This window comes from Rhamphochromis sp. 'chilingali' (assembly GCF_963969265.1).
Source record: "Rhamphochromis sp. 'chilingali' genome assembly, chromosome: 13".
NCBI classification, from domain to species: domain Eukaryota; kingdom Metazoa; phylum Chordata; class Actinopteri; order Cichliformes; family Cichlidae; genus Rhamphochromis; species Rhamphochromis sp. 'chilingali'.
Window position 1 is genome coordinate 34421389 of NC_137940.1, and position 27542 is coordinate 34448930.

Consider the following 27542-nt stretch of genomic DNA (forward strand, 5'->3'; position numbering starts at 1 on the left):
CATTACTGACAAAGAAACCCTCTGGGTTGCAGGACAACAATTTAACTAAAAAAAAAAAAAAAAAAAAAAAAAAAAAAAAAAAAAAAAAGGAACACTGGTCTAACCAACCAGGCAAGACGCAACAAATTTAGTGGTAAAAAGAGTCAAATTGTGACATGTTTTCTGTTGATTGATTAATAAAAGTGATTACTGAATGAAAGAAAATTCCTTTTTTGGGTTTTTAAACATGATCTTAAGAATTTTAATATGTACTTGTGTTGTCCTGTCAACTTGGTGGGTTAGGAGTTGATTATATCGGGAGAGAAAAAACAAAAAAAAAGGGGGAGAGAAGGCTGACACAGGGCCTGGCCCCGTTGTCTCCCCTCTGAATAACACAGCCAACACAACATCATTTTCCTGTTCGTTTGTTTTTGTTTTGTTTTGTTTTGTTTTTGTTTTTTCTATACATATTTAATTACAGGCTGCTTTGCCGGCCCTGAAAGCCGAGGCTGACTGGACTCCTGCTCTCCCCCATACGTGACACTGACCAAATGCTGCAACAGCTGGACCCACAACAACGACCTGAGAATGTCAACAGACCTGCAGGAATGTGATCTCATGCAGCCGAGACGGAGAGCACTAAACCTAAGGCCCGTTTCACTACACGGGGGAAAATTCCCAGACTGCGTCAGCTGACAGAGCTGTGACGAGACGCCCGCCAAGCCCGAATGAAAAGTAAGGCCGAGCGAAAGAATGCTGACCTTGATAACTTTGCATTCACACTGTGCAGGACAGTGATGGACCAACACGGATGATCGGGTGGCGAAAAAGGGCGTGACCGAGACAAGAGGAGTAACTGAGGACAGAAGGCACCTCAGAATGGACAAAAACACAGAAGAAGATGCAGGTTTCACCTGCGGTGAACATCGACACTGGAGAAAGGACTGCCCCAATTGGGGTCAGAACCAGGACGGACTGAATTTTGAGCAGCAGCAGCAGCAGCAATGGTCGCAAACAAACTGAAAAGGAGGGGGGCAGGACCCCAGGGCATGCTTCAGGCCGTGGTTTACCCAGAACACCAGAACAGGAAAGTGATGAACACAAACATCCACACAAACACACACATCTACATGCACTGACTCAGAATGAAGAGAAACAAACACACACACACACACACACACACACACACACACACACAAACATCTCCAAACACACAGATTCAGAATGAAGTGAAATACACACATGAAAACGTGCACTCGTTGAGTGAGTGAGAAATGACACACACACACATATACACACACACACACACACACACACACACACACACACACACACATTGGAATGCTGATTCACTGAGAAGTGATCCACATACACACACACACACACACATACACATACACATACACGCTGATGCAATGAAGAATGCTTTGCTTATGCTGATATGCAAAATGCTGCACACAAACATCCCAATGCATAATTTTTATGAGGAGCCATTGATTTCCATTGATTACTTAGAATGTGTTATATGTCACCCAGAGGGCATTTATGTAGATTTTAGGAATAAGCTCTAAAACGGTTTGGTTATGAAAACAATGTCTGTGCGTGATGTCTGTTTATGGCTCAAGGCCTTGACTGAATTCTTTGCTGTGCTTCACACAGCCCTGATGAGGAACAGTGGCACAGAGTGAAATTGATGAATTAATAGTGTAAGGTTAGGTTGGAGTACGGCATTTTCTGTGATTGAGTTTTAATTCAAGGAGGAACAAAAGGTGTTACGGCACCTGAGGTTCTCATTCCCACACAATATTGTCCCGGCAGGAAGCAAAATGTTCCTGTGAATTTCTGGTTGATTGTTTGGTTTTGTTTAGCGCTAGCTTGATTTTATCAGTGAGCTTTGGCTTGTGTTCTTTCTCGTAAGCGAGAGAGGATAGTTTTATGCTTGGACATGTCTGCAACGGGCCCTAGTTTGTGTTATTGTTGTTAGTGTTTTGTTGGTTATGTCTGTTTTCGTTTTGTTACAGTGCACTGAGATAAGAAAATCTGAGAGGTGTGATCCACCGGTGGTGATATGTTGATATTTTGTGAGTTTATGATTTAACAATCAGCTCTTTAAACCAGGCCTGAAAGATTGAAATTTAAAGCGCTATGAAATATTCTTACAAAAACAGTTGCAAAGTGTGCTTCTCCATGATTGTAATTGGCTTGGGAGAAATTCACTTATAGGGAACACTGAGAAGTTCTGAGTCTAAAAGGATTGCACCGAGTCAATCCGGCCCAAAAAACAACAAGGAATTGTTTTCCTTTAAAATGATGACGTCATCTTGCTGGTGATGGATGCTCGAATAGGTTGCGCGTGAGACTCCATTATCAGCAACATCTGGTATGAATGTGTATGGAGGTATGCATGTGAATGGACTGTGATGGACTGACGACTAAAAGCTTTGACTGACTTGATACTGAGACAATGACTGCACCCACTTTAGGATTAGTAAATGCCAATAAACAATTCACCCAGCCGACAAGAGAAGGGTGGATGCTTCGCTTTGTTTTGTTTTGTTTTTTCAGGAGCAGGAGGATAAGAGAGACTGGAGGAGGAGACTCTAGCTTCACATAAGTATGAACTGCAGACTTAACACTGTGGTTGCTGATTTTGAGTTACTGATGTTTGCATTAAGAAACTGTGCTATATTAGCTGTGTTTTGATTAAGGTATCATGTTATATTATTGGGAATGCCAAATGCTACAGTGGAGATAACTATTGATATCACTCATGACTGGAATATGTTACTATTAACCACAGCAGGCCACTGTAAAAAAGTCAATTAAATTTTATAGAGGAAAATCGCCAAAATTTAACAATACCTATGAATGACTGGCCACATTCAGAATAGAGATATGCAATAATAAACATTGGTCCACGTGATTTAGGTTCTCACTTGAAATAGTAAGTTATTAAATGTAGAATATAATCAACAGGGACATTTTCGGGATCGAAGATCCTCAGGGATGACAAGGCTGGAGCAACGGTACTCGAGAGAAGAATTTCTGATACTTTCTGAGATATGATGTCACCAACCTTCTCTTTTAATTGTCTAGCTCCAATGAATTGACACATGGGAGTGTGTCAAAAAGGGGGAAGTTGAGTCCGAACATCAAACAATGGTTTTATGAACATCTTATGACGTTATTTCTGTGTTTAATAATTTAGCTATGGTAAAACTTAAGCTTATAATGTGTTAGACTTAGAAAGGGTTCACTAATTTTTGATTTCTTTTACACACACATAGATTATGATTAGAATAGGTCCTGAACATAATATTTTAAACCAAATTTGAATCATTAAAAGAACAATGGATAACAATATTAGATTATCAAGGCTAGGGAGAGAGGTGTTTTGGTTTTCTGTCTCTTGCAGAGAAAGGAAGAGACACCAGACGGGGACACGGAGATGTGAGGACCCTTCACAGCAGAGACAGATGTAGGGACAGCCGAGACAGCAACTGGGGTCAAGTGTCATGACGTTTGGGCTCCTGGAGAAGATGGATCCCACAAACACAGCAATAACCATGAAGGGGTTGGCGAAAACCAGGAACACCAGACCAACGAGGTTCGAGAGGCTCTTGGCAAAAAGGGGGACACGCCGGTGAACCCAAAACACACAGATCCTTGTTTGAAATCGGGGCAGAATAATCCCCAGAACTGTGCAATGACTAAAGGGTGGTCTAACCCCGGAGGTCGAAGAAAGAAGCTGAGAATCACCCAACTGGAAGACACTGGTAGCTGCAGCAATAAAAATAAAGGTTAAAAGCTCCTTAGACAGAGGTTCTAGTCTAAGTACATTTGAAAGGTATAAGGTGGCATTAAAATGGGAGTGGAAAACTGGAGCACCAAAATAAAGCTGTGGGAGAATTGGGGAGTGATGGGAGAGTCATCTGTAACTGCTGTTATGGTTGTAAATCTAACTTTGCTTGCATCTGAACTGCGTGAACACAGAGGTCATCCCACATATGGTCCACCCGTTAAAGGGGGACAGAGGGCCTCAGGATCAAGAAAACCTGGACCTTGCGACCCTGGAGTGCATGTTGTAAGTGATCTCTTTCAGAGATCAAAAGGGGGAATTATTAGATTATTCTGTTATTATATGTTACCTTATATATGTAATCAAAGTAGTTGAATTAGAATACTGCTGTAGATCACATTATACCCTTTAATATAGAGTGTGTGAGCTGTATGTAGTGTAGTTCTCATTATACTTTTGAGTTAACAGAACATATTCACATATTAGTTCATTAGATAAATGTGCATCACTCTGTATCCTTGATCTGCTGGGAATGTGTTACACTGTTTTCTTGACATGCTTAATTGTTGAATCATGAAGAGAAGGTTGTAAGCAGGAGACTCTGTGTCTAAAGACAGGGGAGATAGATAGACCACATTCCACACCCCCCACCTTACAGAAAGCAGAGAAACAACTGCCGAGGTCATAACTTAGGCGCTGTAACAGAGAAAAAATGTGAGGTTTTGGCTTTTACGACTAGCTGGGGGCCACTAGAGACTATAAAAAGCTGAGCAACCCGTCACCATTTTGAGACATGTGCCTGACCCTCTGGTAGCATCTCTCCCGTCCGGACGTTGTAATGCTCTGACTGTTGAATTGTATGGAAATAAATGATTGTTGATTGAGCATTGATACACCGAGTATTGTCCCTCCTTCAGCCCAAAGATTCAAAGAATTGGGAGATTTCAACACAACCCTTCCAAAGCAACAGCACAGTAGCAGTGCTCCTAACAACCTGCAAAACTTTTGAACGGCTTCCATCTCAAAGCTTCCCAGATCACATTGTAATCGCTAGAACAGGCCTGATACACGGAGGCAGCACCTGCACCTTAAAAGACCCAAAGGACTCACTGCCAACTTCTCCATGCCAGACACATCTCAGGACTGAGTCCACGCCTCAGTGCATCAGAGCCGTTTTTGGCAGCACAGGGGGGAACTACACCAGGCAGGTGGTTTTAATGTTTGAGCTGATCACAGTACACACAGATACACACCACAGCTGAAGTAAAAGTACTAATATCAGACTATAAATATTCCACTATAGGGCCTAATCGTACTATGAAGACTAAATATACTCGTCTTGACATAAGTGTAAATATTACATCATTATTCGCCAAACCTATTTTTTCAAATATCTGCTTTTGGGGAAAGTTTCACTTATTCGTGTATCACACCACTTCAGAAATTGGGTCGTACTGCTAGCAACTAAAATATATTAAGTGACTCTACTAGATACAATACAGCTTTTTTCTTCAGAATCACAAAGTAAATTATTTTGAATATTCTTAATACTTAACAGTTTTGTGTCAATAGAAATTGTGTGCATATATATGCATATCCATGTCCTATATGGAATATGAAACAAGCTGAAATATAAGCATGTTGGTGCATAAAACCACATAGACATAAACCCAGACATCTCTGCAGGGCATAGTGGGCTGAGCTGGCAGTGAAGTAGTGCTATATAAGCCCCAGTGTGGCATCTCTGATCCAGCGTGACAGCAGTAAATCTGGATGGGGTTGGTGAGGACACTGGAGACACACAAGTACACGCCAACACTTCAGATGCACTTGCACAGAGAGATCCCTGCATCATTCAGCCTCTTCACTTCATCAGTTTAAACTAGGCAAGGTAAATCCAATTTTTCAGCCCCCTACAGCCCCACCCCCACCCCTACCTTCCCGCTACTCCTTTGTAGTCTTTGAAGAGCAGTAGGTAAAAGAAAAGACAGAATTCACAAATATGTATCCCTGCTCAAATGAGAGCAATGACTCTTGTGATGAGCTTCACCGGGAAGCTCGTCACAGCAGCGTGCTAGAGATGATAAAGACAGATGCACAAAAGCCTCCCAGCTCCACCTCTAACCCAAATGCACACACAGCCCAGTGCGGGCACACACACAAACACAGCAATTAATAGTCTTATCACCATTAAACTGTAATACACCTAGGCTTCTTTTCTCTGCCTCGGCACAGGGTGGTACAGAATGGTGCAACATGAAGCACCAACTTCAAATAGCAGAAAATGGCTCTTACTGGAAAGGAAGTGCTGCGATCCGGGGCCAAAGTCTCTATGTGCATCCTGGAGCTGCTTCAGCCGCTCCTCTATGGAACCCTGAGGACACACGCAAACACACACATGCAAAGTCAAATCAAAGGGAACCGTGCTGTTCGTCCCTGCACCACAAAATCCCCACAATAGAAACGCACACACACAGACCACCTGCTTCTCCTCCATTAGTTAACCGCGGAATATAAATTATGTCTTTTTTTATCTGCTGCTCCTCTTGAAGGACTTTGAGAGCCTTTGAAGAGCACGAGGTAGGAAATGTAGACTGATATTAGAAAATAATATGTTTTGTTGAAACAAGAGCAGTAGCTTCTGGATGCAGTGTCAGTGCAGCTGGGGGGAAAAGGAGGAAAAGAGGATGACATGAGTGAGAGAGATAGATGGGTGCAAGAGCTCACGTGTGCTGGGTAAATAATCACGGAGACCGTGGAGTTGACAAAATTAAGTTTGCCACTGCCTTTGTAAAAACATTTCATCAGTTATGTTCCCCACCAAATGGGATTTAGTCTGCCTAATCCTGGTTTACTTGAAATATATTGGATTTGGCACTTGAATCGTTGTCAGCTGGATTTTGAAACGCATCCTCAAACAATGAGAGGTAATCCACTCTGTGTGAGGTAGACAGAAAAATTGAGAAAAAGAAACGCAGTGGGATATAATTTGTAAAGATAGATATATATTAAGTTAACATCTCCCGGTGATATGTACACATATCATTGCTCCCCTGTGTGATTTAAATTGGTTAGGACTAATATAGAGCACTGTCAATGTGCCGAAGAGATACAACTGCCAACTGTTCTGTGTTGTAAAATCTATTTGCTGTACAGGCAATTTGGGTTGCCATAAGGAAGACAAATGACTAAATTATCCATGATCGACAAATATTAGCAAATCAAATTTTGCTAGCGTCAGTCCAGCCAAAATAAACAGGGTACAGGATGTTGCTGGGATTAAAAATTTATCATTTTAATTAAGACAGCAAAACGTGACTCCAGAGAGCGAGACAAAGGAGGAGGTTTCTCCATTCATTTCAAATTAATTGAATTGAATTCAGTTTTTATTTTTAAAGCACCAAATCACATGAATAGGTACTTTATATTGTTCGCTAAAGACCCTGCAGGATTGTTAGTCCTCACCAAGATACCACATCTGCGCATCTCAACTCCCTTATTTTTATACTGTGAATGCAGAAAGACAGCAGATCAATTAAAGTACAAGCTAGGCAGCTCAAACAAGATTGAAATGATTTTCTCTCATTTTTAACATCTCTCTCTTCAAATGTTGCTTGGGCCCTACTACAATCACAGAAAATCTGAAGGAAATCTAAAATCTGGGAGATGAATATCTGCTGGTGTCTATGGATACTCAAAACCTGTTTACCACACTGTACATCAGATAAGCTTTCATCTACCTTCATTTACCACCTAAATCAAAGACCAGAGGGCACACAAACTGTGCGGCACATAGCTGCTTCAAAGATATACGTAGCAGGAATAGTTGCTGTGAAAGAACTTTTGCATGGAGACTCCTTTTACAATTTATGGACATAAATTAGGAGCAAGATAAGCCAAACCCTGCTCTTTCTTCATATACCAAATTGAATAAGAATGTAATGTAATGTAAGAATCTAATATAAGAATGCAATAATACTCAACAATGCTTCTTAAATGAGTAGAGAGGAAACACATTGTAGATTTGCATTTGATTTTGTACTTTTTGGTCATTTTTGAACACCATGTTTAAGAAATGGCTACATACACTTAGGTATGATTATTGATGGTTGGTTCTGGAGTAAGCTTGTTAGGTTTGGCTGTGCCAGCAGGGGGAAACTTAATTTTTTTTAACTGTAAAATCTCAGTGTAAGCAATTAATTAAACTGCTGGTGTTTAAATTCTGGTTATGACGACTTTCTCTTTGGGTCTGAGCAGGATTTGAAGATTCCCAGTGGTCTCACACCATCTTTAATTTTTGTACATGTTGTGGTTCCTGTCAGCTTCATCAAGCCATAACCTCCCACTTGTACTGGGACAGTTTGGAGCCAAGTGGAAAGTGATTGGTGATGAGTGATGAGAATTAGCACCTCTAAGTGGGAAAGGGAGGGATTTTGTGGAAGAGTTCTGGTATCTAGGGATGGTGTTTATGAGTAGGGGTAGACTGATGTGGGTAATTGTCAAACAGACTGGTAAAGCATTTGCAGTGATGCGGCATAAAGCAGTATAATGTGAATATTTAATTGCTTTTGTAGATTAGGCAACCCAATCTGAATAGCGCGGCTGGAGGGTAAACCATCAATAGTCTGTAAATGGTTGTGAGTTAACAGTACTGGGCACTGCTGCAATCTAATGCCACCTGTCAGAGTTAGCACTTTCAGCATGTTTTTTGCATGTTTATTGAGGGTGAAAAAAGCTGCTTTGTGTGGACCTCATCTCTCCCTTTAGCCACTTGTTTTATTCCTGTCACTAGGCTAATGCTAGCTGTGACAATGGATGACTGGGGTTTTCAGCACGTGTGAATGTTTTAAACAATCATCTAAATTTCTCTCATTAACTCTTATCAAAGAAAAATACATCTACAGCAGAAGTGGTGTAGGTTACTAATGTATAGAAATAAAGACTCTGTGGGAGTATCTTACTGGTTTGCAAGCAAAGGCCAGTGAACTTAATTAGTTCACCACTAAAAAGACATATCACAATGACATGGTACCCGATAACAAAGTACAAGCTTTGTCTTACACCCACACATCCACTGCTTGTATTACTGATTCTAGGGAGTATATTCTCTACATTAAAACATTTCTGCAAAGAAGTTCACATTTTTCCGGAGAGCTATTTTTGAAGCTTTGTTGTGTCATCTACCCACCTAATCAGTTTGGTTCTGAGTCTCATTGTTCACTGATAACACATTTAAAATTTAACCATATTTAGGATTACATGCTTAGAATTAGAATAGGGGGTTGCTTGAAAGCATTTCAGTGACAGTCTATAGTATTGTAAGCATCATTTAAACAAGTGGAAAACCATTGAGTGGTTGTGGAAATGCTACATTAAGGTGCATGAAAGGGAAAAAAATCATTCAGAAAAATCATATTCACCCTATATTACTGTACAATAAAAGAGAAAAAAAATCATGGAAGTTGAACTTATTTTGACGAGATATTTCTGTACCAACATGGTGGGTGGACTAACTGACAGACAACTATTGCCATAGAGCATCTACCTACAAGTTTTCAGGCTAGTTATTGAGAAAATCTTTAGAAAGCACTGACACATGATTCTTACAGGGCTGCATTATTATTGTTTATTTGTTATTTCTTTCAGTCCCACAGAGAGCCTGGAAAAAAAAATCTCTTGCTGACAAATCAAAGGCACGGCTTCTCTATAGTGGTCTGTTCTGTTTTGTTTTGTTCTGTCCATGAAGTGCTCAGAGCTACGGACGCAATCTGAAAGTCACACTGAGACAAGTCACAGCGAGCGTGCAAAGTGGGTGCTAGGAATTAATTTCTAAGAATAGTTTAACAGACACTGAAAATCATCATGCTCAGAGTGGAGACACCTCACGAGGAAACAAGGCTGGAGTGGCAATCATCATGTCAGGGTGTGGAAGAGGTGTCATGACAGTTATCTAATGGGAAGGGGATGTTCTCACAAGAGATGCAGTGAAGGCTGAGAGTTTTGTTGTGCTTGCAGGAGTGTTACTAGGTTACTGATGGTGGGTAAAGCCTGTGCTTGAAAAACACTGCAGTTAAAGTAATGCACAGTAGATAATGCATCAACTAAGCATTCTGCTAAGCACTGAGAGGAAGCCAAGTTCAGTTCAATTTTTTAAAGGGGGTTAAGAGTAAGTGCTTTCATGGCACTGATGAATTACCCTCTTCATTTAAGTGCATGGGTTTAAATATATGTTCATCTCATTGGTGCACTGATGTACACTCACTGCACACTTTTCCTATTAGAAACACCACCAGATGGATAAAGCTGTTGTATGCAGTCAAGACAGACTCTGTTGTCATTGGTACATTTCTTACCAATTGTGCCCTACACTGACGTGATTTTATCACATTATATTCTGCAGATTTATGCTATGAATCCATTCTACCACAATGGCACTAAAATAACTATAACCATGCAGAATATTGTTATAATAATATAGAATACCATTAGTACACATTAGCTTGATGGCTGGCTTGGGTAAAGGCTGTGACACCACTGACAGACAGCTAGAGTGAAATGGAGCATTAGAGTGAATAAAATTATAGATTTCTCCAAATGTGAAAATCGCGGCAAATATTTGCGATCAAGTGAGGACAAAAGTCTGGTAAAATATATAATTTAAAAACAGAAATGTTCCGTATTGTTTTACATTCTTCCTTATAATGTCGTTTCAGTTCATTTAAGTTTGCAGGTATTTGTTTATGCACAGCTCCTTTAAGCACAGCATCTCAATCAGGTCGAGGTCTGGACTTTGACTGGGCTTATGCAAAAGAATGGATGAAAATGATTAAAAATCACGGTAATGCAAATTTGCTGCTGTTCTTGGGAACATTGTCCTGCTGCATGACATGATTTTGACACATTTGACTCAAGAATCCTTGGCTATACAGAGGAGGTCATATGCAACTCAGTGCCTGCAAGGCGCCCAGGTACTGAGCTTGGACTGGTAGTGCTGGGATGCCCACCTCTGGCATTCAGTTAACACGCACAGGAGCGCCACAGACCAGGAAACTGTCAAAACCTCTGCTGTTATAGAGGTGGTCACATTTCATGAAGTGCTGCTAATCATGTGCTTTTGATTAGCAACACCTGGCTGCTATATAATTAATATAAAAAAATACAAGATATGAAACCTGTGATTAAAAAAAAGGCTGTATTTCAACAAGAAGGGAATAATATATAAAACAGGAAACGGAGAGGAGAAACAACTCCACAAATTAGTCAGTATTTTACAGCAGGAGTGTTGTTTTACTTTTTTTCTTCTTCTTGTTTTATGATTGATTTCACACAAAGTCACTGTTAATGAAAAAATTGTACACTAAAAATGAAAGAAACAATACATGTTTTATGAAGTCCCCCTAAGGTTTTAAAGCTTCTTAAGGTTTTTTAACCTCCTCCAAGTGGGTAGGAGGCACTCATTACTTTTTTCCTATTGTTATGTCTTCAATTGTAATGGTTTAGGGCTCTTAAGCTTATGAAGGTTAGGAATGACTCTAAATAACTGTGACCATTAAACATATTTAATAACAAATGTATCTACATTCCTGCTCATTTCCTTAGTTTGAGCTCCCTTAAAAAGAGAAAGAGAGGGAAACAATGAAAAAACGAGCTCATCACAGGAATGAAATGCCATTGGAAAAACAACAGATGTTCATAAAGCAGGTTAATATTGTGATTAGTATGTCAAGGCTGCTGGGATTTGATACATTTACATGCTCCCAATGCAAATCCAACATTCACTCAGCCAAGTTTCTATACTATTAGTACGAGTTTTGAAACTGATTTTTATTCTGTGGGAAAAGAAAAGACAAAAACCAACGTCACTGCAAAAATAACGAAGAAGAAATCAAAACTTCAAGCGCAACTTGGTTTCATTTAACACATTCTATAAATATTCTACATTTTGACCTTAAGAATGTTTTATTTTCCCTGAGATTTATAAGCAATAAGCCATAACTTTGTATACAGATGGTGAAAACAGCTAAATAGACTGCCTCTAAAGCTCAAAATACATTTACCAACACATCCAACCAGCTTAATAATTTTAAGGCAACTTTTCTATGAGACTCACACACAAACAGTAATGTATAATGACACTGTACTCTGGCTGTGGATTTTTTAACTAATCAAATAGCTATATTTCTCTATCCAGTTTTTTCACTTAGGTTTGATCTAATCTGATAAATTTTCCCAAACAAACATATGTTCTAAAATTTTATACTCTTTCTTTAAAATTACCAATCTTGTGATGTTGTTATCCAGTGGCTTCAACCGTTCTGTGAGTTAAGTGAGAGATACATCATTGATCTTTCAGCCTGCAAACATACTCTGATCTTCCTCTTAAATGGTATGAAAACTCTTCATCACGCACACGGCCCCTCATCAATGTCCAAAAGCACACCGCTGTGCTCAAAAGATGTGTAAAACACAAAACAGTTGGAAGCCAGAAGTATAGACACCATTAAAAGTCCAAACATTGCACATGGAATCACTCTCTTATGTCCTCTTGAATGTGACTGCTGCACAACCTGCTGCTGACAGAGTCAAACAGGCACTATGGACCCAGAACTCTACCTGAAGCACTTTCCATCTGCTGTTGAGATGCTCCAGAGCACGGGCATTCTCCATCGATAAATGGACGTTGGAGATTGCCAGCTGGTGGGCTAGATCATTGATGTGCTTCATGCCCTCTTTCACCTGGGTCAGTTCCTCCTTAAATAACTGGATGGAGCATGAGCAAGGACAAGAAAAACAGAGGACCACAGGGAGTTGGACGTAAACAGGAGTAGTGGGAAAAGAGAGGGGGGAAACAGATTAAATACAAAATATTGAACAACATCAGACATAGATAGAATTATAGCGCAATCCAGAAACATCCAGTCTGGACCAACTACATTTAAATTAAATTTAAAAAAAAATCAATGGAAAGTTGATCCGTTATAGCTTTCTGGTCTGTTTTAGAAAGAATTTGGCAGAAAGCCATGTTTGAATGTCTTAAGATCAGACGAGAGAACAGTACTGAAACTGAACCAGCCCCTTTTTATAGTGTGTAAACTGAGAAAACCAGAAAATTTGTAAAATAACTAAGATGGAATGTGAGTATATGCATGCCAGTGTCCCGTGCATTTTGCATTGTTGGTCGCAGTACTGTGCAATATTTCAAAATCTGGTTTTGATATGATACCAAGTAGATACAAGGCCACTATCCTAAAGGTAGCTTACATAGGGGAGAGCAGAGCATATGAAACGAAAGCACCATTAATTTTCTAAATCCCAATACATTTTCATGACCATGATTGTTGCTTTCCACCGTTAATTAGTTAAAACAATAAAGCACACATTTCACACTTTTTCATGTGTTTTGAAACACTGTTTTTTGTAGCTCTGGAGTGGAAATAAACTTGGCCAGAAAGTACTTTGGGTCAACTTCTGTTGTTTTCAATGTGCTATATAAACAAAATAGTCCAGGCATTTTCATAGTTCACATTTGCTTCATTTATTTTTTTCCCCAACTGCAATAAAATAATTCATTTATCATATTTCAGTGGGATGAATGTATTCAGTCAAACGGAATCATTCTGCTACAGTAACAATAATGATGAACACTAAACCTGTGAAAGTTAGCTAATGCTGAAGATCAACGCGAGTAATAACTGAAACATCATTTTCACCACTATCCGCGTGTTCTTTGCCTCTCTGAAGTACAACTACTTGTCTACAAGCACTCGTCACTTTTCACAGTGAAACATGGTGATTGCAGCTGTAAGTTAAACTTTTACTTTGAAGGGAAATGGTTCATTTTCAGTTTTCTTCACCCTCACAGTTTCTTCACATTTGCAGACAAGTCAATACCTTCCATGAAAACTATGGGCAATCTGCTCACAAGCCAGTGTTTTTATTTTGTTGACCAATCATTTCTCATGCAGAATGCGCTCAATTGCTTCTTTTGATGTCAGAAAATTAATCCCTGAACCTCTCAAAATATGCTACCCCAGCAAAAATGAAGAGTTAATAAAAATCATTGGAAATATGAAAAACAGTAAAAAATAAATAAATAAATACATAAATAAAATCTGATATTTTATTTTTACTTTTACAAATTATGTAAGTATTTCTTTTTCATGCAAGAAGAGTTATTAAAATCTTTTTATCAGTTAGTCTGTATATAATATAAAAGTTATATTTGGATTTTGAGTGTTGATCAGATGAAACAAGACTAAAAAAAATGTAACTTTAGGATGTGTGGAATGTAGAGTAGATGCTGCAGATCTACTCTACATTTGAATGCAAAAGTGTCTAGTGTACTTTTATAATTGCATCCTGTGTGCATCCATGTGTCTGTTTTTGTATATGCATGCACCCATGTGTAAGCACAAGGGAGTAAAGGAGTACAGATGACGCCAACTGACAAGCCTGCCCTAAAGACTGAGCTGAACATGTGCTGGCTGTGACAGGAGTCCAAACAGTGACATGATTATTGTGAAGTGCCCTCGCTTCTAATGAATAGCGCCGCACAATTACAGGCAGCGGCAACAGAACCAATGACCTGTCATTTGTGTAACAACATCTATTCAGCTGAGATTTGTAACTCCTGCCACATCGCAGTGTCATTTTGAAGGGCCTTGTCATCATCTGTCAAATTACAGCCTTTCTGGCAGGAATGTGCATGCAGGCAACAAAAAACAATCACTTTAAAGGAACACAGCTTGAAACAGATCACCTGTTTATGCAGGAGGATCGCATAATTGTGGTTTTTAGAATTGAGAAAAAAAAAAAAAAGCTGGATGTCATTTTTTTGATGTTTGTTTGAGACATGTTGCAATGTGTGCTTTTTCAGAGATAGCCAGAGGCGATAATCTCGAAGGAGACAGTTAGTTTACTCTACAGGTAAACCCAATTTAGATTAGTGAGGGAGAGATAAGAGAAAAAAAAGAGCAGAGAGTGTACTGCAGATCGGTACCTTGGTAGCATCTATGTGGTCCTGTAGAGAGTCAATGAAGAGGTCTCCAACAGGCTCCCAGGCATCCCTCACCCCCTCTGCCTGCTCCAAGGCCCCTGCAAGCTCTTCCATTGCAGCCTGGATCTGAAGAAGACGCTCCAAAGTCCTTTCCATATGTCTGGAGGTTTTGTAGAAAATGCAACTTTTTAAAGTTAACTACCCGATCAATTAAAATCTGGAATCAGTGTGAGGAAATAAATCAATCAAAATCCATGGAGCATGCAGTGAAACAACCCATTTATCCAAATTTACAGGCTGTCATTTCAGTAAGGCAGTGTATATAAATATATATTTCATTCCACCAGTTCTAAATGGCTTTTGTGCAAAAACAAGTTTCGATATAGAGAAAAGTGAGCTCTGAATTTTCACGACTTCAAACCTTGATAAATGTGTTTTCATAATTGTTTCTGTAATGGATTATAGCTGCCACATTTTGTAATCAGGTTATGGTAATTGTATTACATGAAATATATTGCTACATAAACCTGCTGTGGAGGCACACACACACAGTCATGGGAAGAAACAACTCTTGGCTTTAAAACCATAAAACACACACAGGCATTGTTCTCTTGTATGGATGTATGATCTTATTTTTTGATAAAATAAAAAAGTTTTATTATAAATATACACCACAATCTCATTCTTTTAAACAAACACAGTGGCTGTAGCTCAGGAGGTAGAGCAGATCACCTACTGATCAGAAGGTTGGTGGTTTGATCCCTGGCTCCTCCAGTCAAGTATCCTTGGGCAAGATACTAACCCCAACTTGCTCTCCGATGCATCCATCGGAGTATGAATGTGTATGAATGTCGTTAGAAAGCACTAAGTGTAGATAAAGTGCTTGTGAGATTGGGTGTGATTGGGTGAATGAGGCATGTTGTATAGAGCGCTTTGAGTACTCCGTGAGAGTAGAAAAGCGCTATATAAGAATCAATCCATTTACCAATTTAATTGCTCTTTGAACCTTTTCCATTTCATTTTTTACCTACTTCAACTTAATTTGTAGAGCTCATTTTCTCTTATTGCTAAATTTCTAAACACAGTAATTTTCTAAAACTTTAATCTTTAACAGCTGACAAAGGTTAACCACAAATACAAGACAGATTTAATTTCTTAAACATGATTCAGAAATTCAGAAATGATCTAATTTACCCAATAGCAGAGTAAATTGACACCAAGAATGGGTAGAAATCATCTAAGACGAAAGGAAGAAAAATGTGGAAAAAACCGTCTTGAAAAATTAATTTTTCCTTTTCCATGTTTATATTTCATATTTAAAACTCCATACAATTATATACTCACAGGCCAATTCATTAGTTACCAGCACTGGGTGTAACGTGCTATGTTTAACATCAGAAGACGTTTACAGTACGGTCCTAAAGGAAATGTTCTGCATAGCTTGGTTATAACAAATGGCTATTTGAGTTATTATTGCCTTCCACTCAATTTAAGCCAGTCTGTCCATTCTCTTCTGACCTCTGTTATCAACAAAACAACTTATCTTTTTCTAATGATTCTTTGTAAACACTAGAGATGGTTGTGTGGGAAAATCACAGTAGATCAGCAGTTTCTAAAATACTAAGACCACCAGATCTGGTGCCAGATCACTTAAATCACCTCTCTTCCCCATTTCCTCTGATGCTTAAATTAAATTTCTGAAGGTTATCTTGACCATGTCCAAATACACTCAGTTAAGTGCATTAATAAGCAGTTAAAGAGGCGGTTCAGATGAAGTGTACTAACAATCTTCAACTATCACAATCTCGAATATTTGCTGTATATTACATGTAGATTGTATTTTTGCAGATTGCACAGTATGCCCTGAACAATGTATTGTAATGAATGTTCCATGCTGTTTTTACAGACTATTGTTTTCAGCATCGATTACATTATTTTTAAAAAAAGAAAGAAAGTAATTGCCGCATGGCTATGATGACAAAAAACAAAAGCCAAGAACACTTGCTAGATATGGTCTGTGGACCCTGATTAAGACTTAGAGTTTATGCCAATTTGCTTGAAAAATAAACTTAACATATCACTCAGTTTTCTGTGGTAATACTTGCACTACATGATATCTACTTCTCTTTTATCTCTTTTGGTTTTGTTTTTTGTTTGTTTTGCTTTGTTTTTTTAATGAAACAATTTTATTATTTGATGTTTGGTGTTCCCAGAAGTGTCGGAGGTTTTGTGAATGTAGTTTGAAAATTGTTTTTTTTTTTTTTGATTATTTGAGAAATAGGAAATGGTTTCAACCAATCTGCTTAAGTAATTCTGAGAAACTGTAATATAATTATGACAAATATGCATTTCTTTTTCCTTTTCCCATTAACTCCATTCCATTATCTCTGTCTTTATCTGTCGTGTTCATTATACATAGACTACAGAGTATACTGCACGGACTCACAAAAGCAAAAAGAATAATCACATATGCCACACCTCTTATATTTAATCATAAGCGAGCTTTAGTCACTCTTCATGACTAAAAGAAAAATAAAGTAATGAATAACAAGTTGTCCAATAGTTTCACAGGCACAGAGACCACAGAATTTGTTTTATTTACTGATGTTTTGTCATTACTAGTTTAATTTAAAAACACTAATTACTAAAATTGTATTGGCAAGGCCTGCAGAGGACACAAATACTTATATTCTGAAGAAAGATCTAAAAATAATTTTCCTTGTACTCAACTTGATTAAAAATTATGACAGACAAAGAGTACAGAGTCCCAGTGGTGGAATAAATGAAGGGACGGATAATAACCCAGTAAATCTACAGCGTACTTGAATAGAAGTATATATGAATTATCAGCAAAATGTGCTCTTCATACTAAAAACTGGCCATTGTGAGCAACATTATATTGATTGAATTATGGAATGTGTAAGAAGGCTTTTACTACTGTATCGGGTAAGGATTAAGCCAAAAAAACCCCACAAAAAAACACAAAAAACCCACAAAAAAACAGTTCTACTACGCTATCTTGAATTCCTCTAATCTTTCTTTAATCTCTTGGGGGGCTTAATCAATTATTTAAACAGAACTAAGTTCAGAGACTAAATGTATCTTTGGTAAATTTTCTAGCAACTCCTAGATATCTGAAATATGACAAGCTGTCAGATAAATGCAGTAAAGTAAATTTTACCCTGGATTTTGGTGGAAGCAGAAGGTGCCATCCAGTGGGAATACTAAAGCACAAGTATTTCAAATTCGCAATTAAATAATCCTGATAAACTATAGTAAACAATCCGAGTATGGTTTCTTTTCACCAGTTCAGAAACCACCCTTTATCAGAACAAGATATTTTATATATATATTACAAATAAAAGAGTCTGACCTGTGGCGGTCCACACAACGTGCTGTCAGTTTTTCCCACAGGTCACTGGCTACGTTCGCCTGCTTCCACACAGAGCGGCTCACATTCAAGATCCGCCGGCGTGGAGACACCTCTGTGGAAGATGGAAGAGGTTTGATGGGGTCATGCGGAGGTAACAGCATAAAGGTGCAAAAGAAGAAGTAATAAACGGGAGCATACGGAGAAATAACAGGGTGAAGAGAAGAACGGGGGGTTAGAAGTCAGCCAAGAGAAGAGTAATGATTTAAGAAGGATGGCATATCAACTCGATGAATAGAAACAGGGAAAGAGAAAGGCAGGGGGCCGCTCATGTTGGGGAACAGAGTAAGGTTGATTGCTAGAGTATTCCCTCAATGAGCAGCCAGAGGTGAGAGCCAAACACTACAAAGAGGATGTAACCGTGGAGAACCAGAGGAGCATGCTGTATTATTGATCTGAGCAGATGGTACTTTAGAGGTGGTGAACTAGAGCTAATTGGTCCTGACCCACACATTTTCCCTAAACTCAGTGTGACACGAGAGGACGGATCACTGCTAATAACTACTAATGGAACGTTTCACCTGCATGGGTCCTACCAAAGGAACTCAACTAAGGGGGGGTGTATGAGTATGACATTTTGGCTGGAGCAGCAGTTGGCACAGCCGATGGAGGGAGCAGACCTTTTCCATCGGTCAGGGTCTCCTCGGGCTCCTGGAAGGGGTGCTGAGCCAGAAATGCCTGGGCAGACTCCAAGACAGAGTAGATAAATGGCCCACGGGACTTGACATCCTCCATGAATGCCTGCAGGGATACAGAGAAGTTGTAATGTCAAACTTTTTCTGGCTTAGTAAAAAGTAGAGATAGATTGGATATTGGTCCAGTGGTGTTAGGCATCAGAGACAATGAGCAGATGCATGGTTCATCTGTTCAGTTCAGGTCTATGTTGTTCTGTGTTTACTTTGCCATGTGACAGTAGCTGCTCTCAGCAGAGCTAGCATCAAGGAAGCAAACAGCAGGCGGTTTAGAGGTGTATCACAGTTTTCTATCTTTGCGAATGGTTTTTACTTAAACTTTAAACTGTGATCAGAGTGAATTGACATGACTCAAAAACATCCAGCGATGACAATGGTTGTTGATTTACTTTCACTTTCATCATGTTCACTCATAGATTTTACCCGAGGAGCTAGAAGGTCACTGGTTTAGTGTAACAGTTGTTGGTAAGCTTTTACCACACTTACAGTAATACTGTATACTGTGTTGTTGTCAGTGCCATTAATTATTATTTCACTAGTGTGAGGAGGAAAAGGGAGAATCTACTGTGGCTGTAAATGACAGCAGTTTGTACCCTAATGTCTCTCACTTTGATCTGAAATACAACCAGTGTAGTCAGTCTAGTTGCTCCTTCAGCTCCTGGTACTTCTCTATTTTCTCGTGCTCCTTCTTTCTCATGTTGCTGTCAGCTACAATTGCGTCTCTTACAACTGCAGTCTTCTTCTCATTGTCAACCACTTCTATGTCTGGTTCACTGGCCAACAGCTGCTTGTCTGTCTGGACCTTGAAGTCCCACAGGACCTTCGCCCTGTTGTACGCAATCACTTTCATGGTCTCCCATTGGGAATTGGGGACTTCTAAAACACATGCACCACAAATGTTCCTGTACACTATCTCAGTCACTTGGTTGTGCCTTCCAGTGTGTGGAAAAAGTAACATAGAAAACTAGTCGAGGTACACAGCACTATCCTTAAGTAACTATAATCTATTAGTAATACCAGACCGAGGACTGAGTCAAACAACTTTTATATGCCATAAAAATCATCCAAACCACAAAATAGAAAGAAGTTTACATAGTAATAATCACCAGCTGACAAGTCTACCCAAGCCTAATATCAAAATATCAGCAAAACCTACTCTATTTATTTATTTTAAATCAAATTCATTTGGATTTACTTAAGATACTCAATAACAGGGTAACTATGAGCAAAGTTATTTAAACATATCTGAAATCTGGATGCTAGAGATAAGACTTTATGAAAGTTTCTCTCTGTGAAATCACCAGTGGAACAAGTAAAAATGTAGCAAGAAACCCTCTGAGTATACTGGTTAGAGCAAGGGTGTGTTTGACGTCTATGAATTTTTCACTTGGTAAGAATAAATATTTTATTTTTTCCTTCAGAGATTGCATAACCTTCCTTAAAGATTACAACATGCCACACAGATTGTTTAGCTAACCTATTTAAGAAACACTAAATGGCGTACATAAAATTAACTTGCTCAAATGCATGGGTTACTTAACACAATCACTAAACACACATAAACACACATACACACACACACACGTTCCAGTGAAGTTACACGGCTCTCTGCTTGTGATGAGAGCCCAGGGCGCATAGGACTCTACTGGGTGCACTGGTCATCTGCCCTTCAAGCACAGAAGAGCCAATTAGCTCAAGAGCTCAGCTCCACTGGGTCACATTCAACAGTACTCACTATGCAAATTACAGACAAGGAGTCCAGTGTGTAAGAAAGCGCAAACACATATACACACCTTTGTAATGATAGTTGCTATTGTTGAAGCTACCCACAGGGGGCGCTCTGTAATCAATGAGATATACAGAATAGAAGAAGAAAGTGATCGTGGTAGAAAGAATAATAAACAGCTAGCTGAAGCTAGCACCAGGAGCAATTCTTGATGTTTTATTCATAGAGGAATAAGAACATTACATGGTACCAGGAGACGGGTTAAGAATAAGAAGCAACGCAACAAGATGGATGCAATAAAACCGCCAAGTCCGTTGAAACTGACTGGAAACGTGGATGCAAGTTGGAGGACTTTCAAACAGCAGTTCAAACTGTATATTGCAGCTGTCGGAGTGGATCGACGGGCAGATGAAAGGAAAATAGCCATGCTGCTCACCATCGCCGGCACAGAAGCAATAGAGGTCTTCAACACTTTTGTGTTTGCTCAGCCCGAGGACAAAGATAACTTTGATGAAGTCATGAAGAAATTTGACGAGCACTGTCTGTCAAAGAAAAATGAAACATACGAGAGATACGTCTTTCGCTCACGCTTACAGCATCAAGGTGAGTCATTTGATACTTTTCTCACAGACCTCAAGATCAAAGCTCAGTCCTGCAATTTTGGTGATCTCAGAGACTCTATGATACGAGATCAAATAGTGTTTGGGACTAATGAGAAGAAGCTCCGAGAGAAACTGTTGAGAGAAACAGAACTAACGCTGGAAAGTGCTATAAAGATAAGTCAAGCCAGTGAGCTAGCACGACAACATGTACTGATGTTTAGAGAGCCTGTTCAAGGAGCAGCGCAACAGGAAAATGAGGCAGTGAATGCAGTGTCGATTAAAAGAAAGCCATGGAGTAAATTCAAAAACAACGACAACAAAAACAAAACGTGTGACAATGAAATGTTCACTTGCAAGAGATGCGGAGAGAAACACAGACCAAAACAATGTCCCGCATATGGAAAAAAATTTGCAAAATGTAAAGGACAAAACCATTATGCAAAAATGTGTCTCTCCAAAAACAAGGGACAAAAAGTACACACTGTGCAGGAAGACACAGATGACAGTGATGATCTAAGTGAAACATTTTTCATTAAGATGGTGTCACATGAAGAAGATGTCAATGCACAGTCTTCAAGACATAACACTGGCCAAAGTGTTAGTTCAGTCACAAATGATAAATGGACTGCTCCACTGTTAGTCAATGGGACATTGGTAACATTTAAAATTGACACAGGGGCCAAAGCTAACTTGATCAATGAGAAGGATTTCAAGGCACTGACTGAGAAGCCTAGAAGATTTACAGAGAAAGTCACGCCGCTGAGGGCCTACAATAACCAGCCAATACAAACAAAAGGAGGATGCAGACTTAAAGTGACAGCAAAAGGCAAACAGCATAACATTTTGTTCACCATCGTACCTGATGGACACGAGTCACTTTTAGGAGATAAAACATCTGAGGATTTGGGACTAGTAAAGAGGATCTATCAGATTAATACTGACACCATGAAAGAAGCCAAACAAGGCAAAAGACAGGAACACCAAGGGCATGAAGGAAGTTCAGACATTATCAGTAAATTTCCTTCAGTCTTCAAAGGACATGGAACATTGCCTTACACTTACAAAATCCAGCTCAAGGATGATGCCGTGCCTGTGGTGCATGCCCCAAGGAGAGTGCCTGCTCCATTACGGACAAGTTTGAAAAAAGAGCTTGAAAGAATGACTCAAATGGGTGTCATTGAACGAGTGGAAGAGCCCACAGACTGGGTGAACTCTATCACTTGTGTCAAGAAAAAGAATACAGGTGCCTTAAGAGTCTGCCTTGATCCCAAAGATCTAAATGAAAATATTAAAAGAGAGCATTATCAGATCCCTAAGAGAGAGGAAATAATGAGTGAAATGGCAGGAGCTAAGTTTTTTAGCAAACTGGATGCATCACATGGATTTTGGCAGCTGAGGCTAGACCCAGAAAGCAGCAGGTACACTACCTTTAACACGCCATTTGGGCGTTACTGTTTCTTGAGGCTCCCATTTGGAATTAAATCAGCACCAGAGATCTTCCACAGGGCAATGGAGTCCCTGATCGAAGGGCTGGAAGGCACCAGAGTCTACATAGATGACCTCGTAGTCTGGGGAAATACAAGGCAACAACATGATGAAAGGCTGGAGAAACTTTTGTGGAGAGTTAACAAGAATGGACTTAAACTGAATAGAGACAAGTGCCTCTTTGGTGTTTCAGAGATGACCTTCCTGGGAGAGAAGGTTACAAGTGAAGGGGTGGAACCTGATCAGTCAAAGGTACAAGCCATATTGGATATGCCAGCACCCACTGACAAAAAAGGTGTCTTGCGAGCAATGGGGATGATCAACTTTCTGGGTAAGTTCATTCCTAATCTTACCTCCAAGACAGCATGCCTAAGGGAGCTGGTACAGCACAACACAGTGTTCGAGTGGACGGTCCGGCATGAGAAAGAGTGGAAAAAATTGAAGGAAACTGTAACTACAGAGCCGGTCTTGACATTCTTTGATCCATCAAAGCCAACAAAAATTTCAACAGATGCCTCAAAAGATGGCTTGGGAGCAGTTCTGCTCCAAAGGAACAAAGACAAGTGGCAACCTGTAGCATATGCGTCCAGATCAATGACAGAAACTGAACAACGCTATGCTCAAATTGAAAAAGAGACTTTGGGCTTAGTGTTTGGGTGTGGAAAATTTCACAGCTATGTATATGGATTACCAACCTTTACAGCAAAGACTGATCACAAACCTCTCATCTCGATCAGAAAAAAGAACCTCAACGACATGTCACCCAGAATTCAGCGCATGATGATGGTGTTGCAGCGCTATGATTTTGAGCTGATCTACACGCCTGGGAAATATATCGTACTCGCGGATGCTTTATCCCGAGCGCCAGCACCAAGTGGTGACAGGTTAGTCAGCACTACAGCCGAGGAGGCTGAAACACATGTAAACATGGTAACTGCCTCACTCCCAGCATCAGATGTCATGTTGCAGCAAATTGTACAGGAGACGACAAAAGATCCAGTGCTGCAGAAAGTATCACACCTTATACAGAATGGGTGGTCAAAAGGAGTCTGTCCAGGGTTCTACTCTGTGCGAGCTGATTTATGCATGGCTAATGGGCTGGTGCTGAGACAAAACCAGATTGTCATACCGCAATCCATGCGGAAAGACATGCTTCAGCGTATCCATGAAGGACATCTTGGAGTGGAGAAATGTAAAAGGAGAGCGAGAGAAGCAGTTTACTGGCCAGGCATCAACAGGGATATTGAAGAGATGATACAGAAATGTGAAACATGTCTCAAACATCACTACAAACAAACAAAAGAGCCAATGCTGGCAGCAGATCTACCCACTGCACCATGGCAAAAGGTAGGCACGGATTTATTTCATCTGGATGGCAAGGACTATGTTTTGGTGATTGACTACTATTCTAATTATCCAGAAGTGGCACAGCTTTCCAGTACATCAGCACAGTCAGTCATCACACACATGAAGGGCTTTTTTGCCAGACATGGAATTCCGCAGTGTGTCATCAGTGACAATGGTCCACAATATGACTGTAGAGAATTTAGTGACTTTGCAAAACAATATGGATTTCAACATATCACCTCTAGTCCCTTGTATCCCCAAGCGAATGGACAGGCAGAAAAAGGAGTCCAAATAGTAAAGAGATTGTTCAAAAAAGCAAGAGACAGTAAGGCCGACCCTTACCTGGCTCTGCTAAGCTACAGAGCTTCATCCCTGGAGTGTGGGGCATCACCTGCTGAGCTACTCATGCATCGCAAGCTCCGCACCACACTTCCATACATTTCCAAGGAAAATGACAATGCACATGACAACAAGCTGACCGACAAAAGAATGAAACTCAAGCACAGACAGAAAGGGAACTATGACAAAACTGCAAGGCGTCTGGAACCGCTTCAGGAAAGAGATGTTGTGAGGATTGCAGGTCCAGATTTCTGGGACAAAAAAGCAACAGTTCTCAGCGAAGTAGGGCCCAGATCGTTTGCTGTTCAGACAGAGAATGGACAAGTGTTAAGAAGAAACCGGAGAAGTCTGTTAAAGACACAGGATGTTAAACATCAGGACACAGAGACTGGAACTGAACAACGAGGTGCTAACCCTGTTGAGCACCACAGTGAGCCTCCTTCACCTTCCCCAATGTCTGAGATACTGAGAAGGTCTACCAGACCTAAGAAACCTACAGAGAGGCTCATAGAACAAGTGTGAGCTGTTGTGGTAAAGAATTGTTAAAAAATAATAATAATAAATCACAAGTAAACAACGGATAATAATTCATTTAGAATAGTAATTGTTCACACTTAATTGATACCTGCTGAGTTATGTGTTATTGACTGTTCAAGCTGTCAAAGGTGAAGAGTTCTAATGTGCTTGAGGGCTGTATGGGATTCATTTGGTTCATTCTGGAAGATGTAAGGTATACATTTGGATTTATTTTGTTTGACTTGTGCTACAATTTTTGGTTATAAAAAAAAAAAAAAAAAAAGAATACTACTGAATGTAGCTTGTTGCACAATTTATAACATGTTGAATGTTAGACAAGAATGTTCAGATGTTACAGAGTAACAGTTCTCTTTGGAATTGTGGTTAGTATAACACCAACCTGTTTGGAAAGGGGATGTAATGATAGTTGCTATTGTTGAAGCTACCCACAGGGGGCGCTCTGTAATCAATGAGATATACAGAATAGAAGAAGAAAGTGATCGCGGTAGAAAGAATAATAAACAGCTAGCTGAAGCTAGCACCAGGAGCAATTCTTGATGTTTTATTCATAGAGGAATAAGAACATTACAACCTTCACTATTACTGAGGAGATAGCCAGAGCCTTCCTGGGGCCTCAAAGAAAGCCAACGTGTCAACCTTCTCCATTCTTCTGCACTAATCTTTGTTCTGTTTAAAACATAGCGCAGGTGTGAGAATTAATGCCAGGGATATTTCCTCTCTTCAGAGTAATTTATTTAGGTGAAGCCAATGTTCTCAATCCTCTTACGGTATAAAGAGATTACATTTTCAGCTAAAAATCTACATTACTAGCTGGAATTAGCAGTGCTGTGAGCCACTGCAGGGACAGTGTTTCAGTGTCTATGAAAATCCCCAGGACCAGAGCCCGGCAGGCCTGATAACAGGCAGCGAGTAGAGTGAAACAGAGAGCCTCAAATGAAACACCAGCAAACACCGGCCGCCACCATGCAAACATGCAAAAGTGTGGCACGACGGGGAGCTGCAGCAAGAGATAAGATTCCCAGTGCAACAGTCTTGAAGAAAACCTGCTTTCTGTCTTTTTCCTCTTCCTCTCTCACACTCTTTCTCCAAGCGCAAATTCCCTCCTTAACCTTTCATTCTCGCCTCCTTCCTTTCCTTTACCCACTTTTCATCCTCTCTAGCTCTCTATTCTTTCCGTCGTCTCTTTAGCTGCTTTGCTGCCCAAAGAGGAGCTGAGCCATGGATTCCCTGAGCCAGCTGTCATGTTAAAACTTTAATTCCAGCTAAATTTCACACTCAGAGGCTTCATCTTTGGTTGAAGGAACATTAAGAGCGAAGCCTTCAGATCAGATTAAGATACATAATGCATGGCGGAGAAAAAGTCAGGGGGAGGAAATAACTTCATTGACTTGGTCTAAACATTTTGACTCCCTTTACTCATCCCGGATGCTCCTTTTCTATGTGCTTCTGACAACACAGAAGTAGATGAATTTTCATTTCATTTTCCTTTTGCAGCTACTGCAGACACACAAAATCCTTTCCAATGCCAAATTGCTCAGTCGTTCCAACACCGAAGCACGCACAGCCATACACTATTTCCCCCAATACGTATCTTACCCCTCTGTCACTGCCCCAAATATACACACAGCAAATATGCTCCCAAGCCAGGGCTCATGCAGATGTAGAGACACACATACACAAGTGTAATACAGTGAGAACTCCACTCACACACAACAACATCAGAATAAATCCACTTAAGATCAATAATTCACATTTCTTAAAACGCTTTAATTCTCTATAGAAAACCGAAATGCAATTTCCCTCTCTGCTTTGTCGGAAAAGTTTTAGAACGACCAGACGCTCGGGAAGCGGCGGCATCACAGATTATAAAGGCATGCTGTGCTGAAAATGGGACATTCGAGGAGAGAGGAGAGGAGCAGAAAGGAGAGGAGAGGAAAGGAAAAATTGTACATTACATCCTAGTAAGGATATACTAAAAATAGATTATAGTAAATGTTGTATTTTACAATGTTGTAATATATTGTAATTGTAATGTATGTCTTATAAGAGATGGATCTCCCATGTCTCATGATTTATTCATGAGACATGAACCCAACATGACCCTTTTAGCTTTTTCTGATCTAACACAATTATAAGAATTAATTATAAATCACATAAACATGCAATTTGTTCGAGAAAATGCAAAAGCTTTATTTTCCTTATGGGTATAAACCCCCATGTAAGTGGTAATTAAAGAAAGAGAAAAAAATACAGTTGGGGTTATAAAAACCTGTCGAGGGGTAGGAGAAAATACACATAAGAGTGACTAAGAAAAGGGACAGGGAGAAAAGAGAATGAAGAGAAACCCGGGGGAGAGCATAGCACAGATAAATGTGGAGTTTAAAGGTGTCTTTTGTTTTGTTTTTTATTGTTATTGCCGGCCTGCTAATTGGGAGTCTGATTTCACAGTGTACCAGTTGAGATGGGAGTTGAAGTGGTGTGAAGCAGGAGCCACAAACCTATGTCAAGTGGCCTTTCAGACGCACTGCACAAACTGGCAGCATGGAAAATTGGAAAAAGGGTGGAATGGGAAACTATGCTGTAGTTACAGAACCAATTACAAGTTTGTGC

General features: G+C 39.8%; 1 protein-coding gene across 3 annotated transcripts in view; it reads right to left on the reverse strand.

Annotated features, from left to right (window-relative positions):
- drp2 (dystrophin related protein 2) overlaps positions 1 to 27542 on the reverse strand; it is a 129477-nt gene that overhangs the window by 35183 nt on the left and 66752 nt on the right. For all 3 annotated transcript variants that reach the window (XM_080901122.1, XM_080901124.1, XM_080901123.1), the window contains exons 4-8: positions 18825 to 18945; positions 18148 to 18259; positions 14778 to 14934; positions 12392 to 12538; positions 6074 to 6152 (exon numbers count right to left, since the gene is read on the reverse strand). In XM_080901122.1, the coding sequence (XP_080757248.1) occupies positions 6074 to 6152; positions 12392 to 12538; positions 14778 to 14934; positions 18148 to 18259; positions 18825 to 18945 (616 nt within the window). The remainder of the gene's footprint in view (positions 1 to 6073; positions 6153 to 12391; positions 12539 to 14777; positions 14935 to 18147; positions 18260 to 18824; positions 18946 to 27542) is intronic.